Below are 4,132 nucleotides of genomic sequence, written 5' to 3'. Positions count from 1 at the left end.
ATGATGAGTTAAATCTGGTGGTAATTCACCTGCAGCAAGAAAATTAGCTATATCTGCAAACCACGGTTGCGTAACATTTACCTTGAAGAGTTGTTCGTCTGGGAACGACTCATTGATAGCTCCGCCTTCAATTCTTTCTTCCAGCTCCAGGCGTGACAGTGATCTGCCAACTAGTTCTCGCAGCCTTTCTTGTCTTTGACTTCAAAGTAAAATTCTTGAAGTAGGAGTATCTATCGTATCAACCTGGACTTTGCATCCTTTTTAGCAAACAAGTAACGAAGAGCTGCATGGTCAGTGAAAACAGTTACCTTGGTGCCAATGAGATATGTTCTGAACTTGTCGAATGCAAACACCACTGCTAGCATTTTTTTCTCGGTGGTTGTGTAATTCTATTGGGCTGCATTAAGTGTGCGACTTGCATAGTAGATAGCCTTGAATATATTATCTCGCCTTTGTCCGAAAACTGCTCCCACAGCATAGTCTCTAGCATCGCACATAAGCTAAAAGGGCTCCTTACAGTCAGGCACTATCATGATGGGTGCGGAAATCAGCGCTGTCTTGATCCTGTTAAATGCCTGCAAACAATCATCGTCAAAAATAAATGTAGACTCTTTCTCTAACAAATTACATAAAGGTCTAGTAATTTTAGAGAAATATTTAATATAGCGATGATAAAACCCGGCATGTCCCAAGAAACTTCTGATCGCTTTCACATTTTTCGGCGGTGGGAGATTTTCAATTGCCACGACTTTGGCTATGTCCACTTCCATTCCTCTAGCCGAAAACTTGTGCCCAAGCACAATACCTTCTTGAACCATGAAGTGACATTTCTCCCAATTCAAAACTAGATTTTTCACTTGACATCTCTGCAAAACAAATGTCAGATTCTTCAAAAAATGATCAAACGATGAACCGAAGACAGATATATCATCCATGAAAACTTCCATGATCTCTTCCATCATGTCAGAAAATATGGCCATCATATACCTCTGAAACCTAGCAGGTGCATTGCAAAGTCCAAATGGCATTCTCCTGAAAGCAAATGTACCGTAGGGACAAGTGAAGGTAGTCTTCTCTTGATCCTTTGGTGCTATGACAATTTGATTGTAACCTGAATAACCATGTAGAAAGCAATAATAATGATAACCACCTACTCTATCAAGTATCTGGTCAATAAATGAGAGGGGGAAGAGATATTTCCTTGTGGAATCATTCAATTTTTGTAATCTATACACACTCGCAAACTAGTCACTGGACGAGTTGAAATCAATGCACTACTTGCACTGAACCCAAGAACTGTCAGATATAGCGTAAATAACACCAGCATTTAACAATTTTAATACCTCAGCTCTCACCACTTCATTCATAGCCGGATTAAGCCTCCACTGATGATCAACGTATGGGGAATAAGATTCATACATCAAGATTTTGTGCATACAAACAGTAGGACTAATCCCCTTTATATCAGAAATTGTCCATCCCAAAGTAGATTTAAACTCTCGCAACACTCTCAACAACCTATCTTTCTCATCAATAGTAAGAGCAGAAGAATAATTACCAGATAAGATGAAATCTTGTCTAAGAATGCATAACACAAGTGACTCGGAAATTCCTTTAATTTAGGGGATGCTTTTGGTACCTCTTTGCTCGCATCCTCAAGTAACTCTTCGTGCTGGGCATAAAATTTTTCTTTAGGCAGCATACTGAGAGCAAGCAATTCCTCTCTCACGTCTCAGTCCTCTTCATCCACTGTAGATGCTGATTCCAATAAGCATCTCTCTAAGGAGTCTTTCGTCAACCTACCTGCACCCACTTGAGATACACATGAATCAATGATATCAATATTATTACAAGTACATACCTCATTTGGTCCTCTGACAGTGTTGTAGACGTTGAACACAACTTCATCTCCACCTACTCTTAGTGTGAGCTCGCCCTTGTGCACATCAATCAAGGCTTTTCTGATGGCCAAGAATGGCCTTCCAAAGATAAGTGGCGTCTCCTGGTCTTTCTCCATATCTAAAATGACAAAATCAGCAGAAAATATGAATTTGTCTACTTTTACCAGCACATCCTCTACTATCCCTCGTGGATATGTAAGTGATCTATCTGCCAACTGTAAAGTAATAGTGCTACGCTTCACATCGCCAAGCTCCAAGGTCCTGTAAATAGAAAAAGACATTAAATTAATACTAGCACCTAAATCACATAAAGCCCTATTTACCCTAGAACCACCAATAACACAAGGAATAGTAAAACTCCGTGGATCTTTGAGTTTTTGTGGTAGCTTCCTTTGGAGTATGGCACTGCACTCTTCGGTTAGCTTCACGGTCTCAAATTCTTGAAATTTCCTCTTCTTGGACATCACATCCTTGATGAACTTAGCGTAATTGGGCATTTGCTCCAATGCATCGGCAAATGGGATTGTAATGTGTATTTTCTTGAAGTTATCAGGAACTTCGCAAACTGATCATCTAACCCTTTCTTCTTGAACCTCTGTGGATATGGAAATTTCACCTTTGGTAAAGGCTGCTGTTCACGCACCTTTTTTTGTTCCTCTACTTTCTCTTTACCAACACTTACACTTTTTCCATCATCTTCCTCAACAAGAATTTCTACATTCTCTTCGGCAGGCTCTAGGATTCCAATTTCCTTGCCACTACTCAGTGTGACAGCTTTGCATTGCTCTCTAAGATTCACCTCCGTATTGCTTGGGAACTGTCCTATATTTTGATCCTTCCAAGCATTGGCTAATTGCCCAATCTGTGTTTCCAAGGACTTCATCGTGGCACCCATATTCCCCATGTGTGTCTCCATGCTATCAAGACGAGACTCAGTTCTAGCCATTCTTTTCCAAGACTCCACCACAAAAGTCTCAACTAGATCTTCAAAAGACGGCTTTCCTTCACCCTTCTGTGTATTGAACCCTGGTGGAGGATTCAACACGTTCTTGTTGTTCACATAAGAGAAATTCTCGTGATTCCTTAAACCTGGATGATAAGTATTAGGGGGAGGGTTACCTCGATATCCTCCATAGCCATGATTGTTGTTGATGTACTGAGCCTCCTCCACAACAGGCTCTTCTTCGGCAGTCACCAGTGCTACATCAGACGTAGATTGGCCTGTCTTGTTCATCGCCGCTATCTGTGTGGTCAACGCCGAGACCTGTGCAGTAAGTGATGTGATCGGGTCTATGGCATACACTCCAGCAGGTTTCTTTGGTCCAGATCTCTCACTAGGCCACTGGTAACTGTTAATGATCATCTGGTCAAGCAATTCATAAGCCTCATCAGGTGTTTTGGAGAAAATAGTACCTACGGCGGCTGCATCCACATTCCCTCTAGTTGGCCTATCCAAACCATTGTAAAATAACTCAATCTACACCCAATATGCATATCCATGATTCAGACACTTCCTGAGTAATTCTTTGTATCGCTCTCAAGCCTCATATAACACCTCGAATTCCCTTTGCCCGAAATTGGTGATTTCTATTTTCAGCTGAGCAGACTTGGCAGGAGGAAAATACTTTGACAGAAACTTCGTAACATAATCTGCCCATGTAGTAACACTCCCCAGAGGTAGAGATTGAAGCCAACTCCTTGCTTGATCCCTGAGAGAAAACGAAAACAGATGCAATCGTATAATTTCATCAGAAATACCGTTAATTTTTGCCGTGTCCGTGATCTCCAGAAAAGTTCTTAGGTGAAGATGGGGATCTGCAGTGGCTGCTCCTCCAAATTGGTTCTGTTGAACCATGTTGATGAGTGCGGGCTTTAGCTCGAAGTTATTAGAAGCAATGGTTCCGCGAGCTATTCAAGAATAGTGAGCCTTGATGATTGGGCGGTAATGTTCTCTGATTGGCACCTCTCGTATGGGCTCATATGATTATATATGTTTTCAGCCATTGCTTTAATTTCTTCTTTTCTTGCTTTCCTTAATTTCCTGGCAGTTCTTTCGATTTCCAGATCAAAAATCAGCAAGTCAGGATTTTGGTATCTTCGCATGCACTGCAAAACAGAGAAGATTATAAATTAACAAAAAGTCTAAATTTAAATCAAGACTACTTAGTAATTATATAAATATGCAATTAAATAATAAACTCCCCGGCAACGGCGCCAAAAACTTGTTGCGT

General features: G+C 40.9%; 1 protein-coding gene across 1 annotated transcript; it reads right to left on the bottom strand.

The window, feature by feature from the left end:
- Positions 1 to 1,274: 1,274 nt before the first annotated feature.
- Positions 1,275 to 3,756, bottom strand: LOC142521921 (uncharacterized). Its single transcript, XM_075625094.1, has 5 exons — positions 3,457 to 3,756; positions 2,480 to 3,378; positions 1,862 to 2,162; positions 1,559 to 1,672; positions 1,275 to 1,385 (listed from the first exon to the last, which is right to left on the bottom strand). The coding sequence occupies exons 1-5, from the start codon at positions 3,754 to 3,756 to the stop codon at positions 1,275 to 1,277; spliced, it is 1,725 nt and encodes a 574-aa protein (XP_075481209.1).
- Between the last annotated feature and the right edge of the window lie 376 nt (positions 3,757 to 4,132).

Source organism: Primulina tabacum, chromosome 13 (genome assembly GCF_025594145.1).
Source record: "Primulina tabacum isolate GXHZ01 chromosome 13, ASM2559414v2, whole genome shotgun sequence".
Taxonomy (NCBI): Eukaryota; Viridiplantae; Streptophyta; class Magnoliopsida; order Lamiales; family Gesneriaceae; genus Primulina; species Primulina tabacum.
Note: the sequence above shows the minus strand (reverse complement) of the source record. Positions and strands in the feature narration are given on the sequence as shown.

Bases quoted from the DNA above. Each gene is read 5' to 3' on its own strand.
- LOC142521921 (XM_075625094.1), bottom strand. From the start codon at position 3,756: ATGGTTCAACAGAACCAATTTGGAGGAGCAGCCACTGCAGATCCCCAT. The intron at 3,379-3,456 runs GTGTTATATGAG...TATTGGGTGTAG, and splicing joins TCGGGCAAAGGGAATTCGAG to ATTGAGTTATTTTACAATGG. The intron at 2,163-2,479 runs GTTAGATGATCA...TTCTATTTACAG, and splicing joins CAGAGGTTCAAGAAGAAAGG to GACCTTGGAGCTTGGCGATG.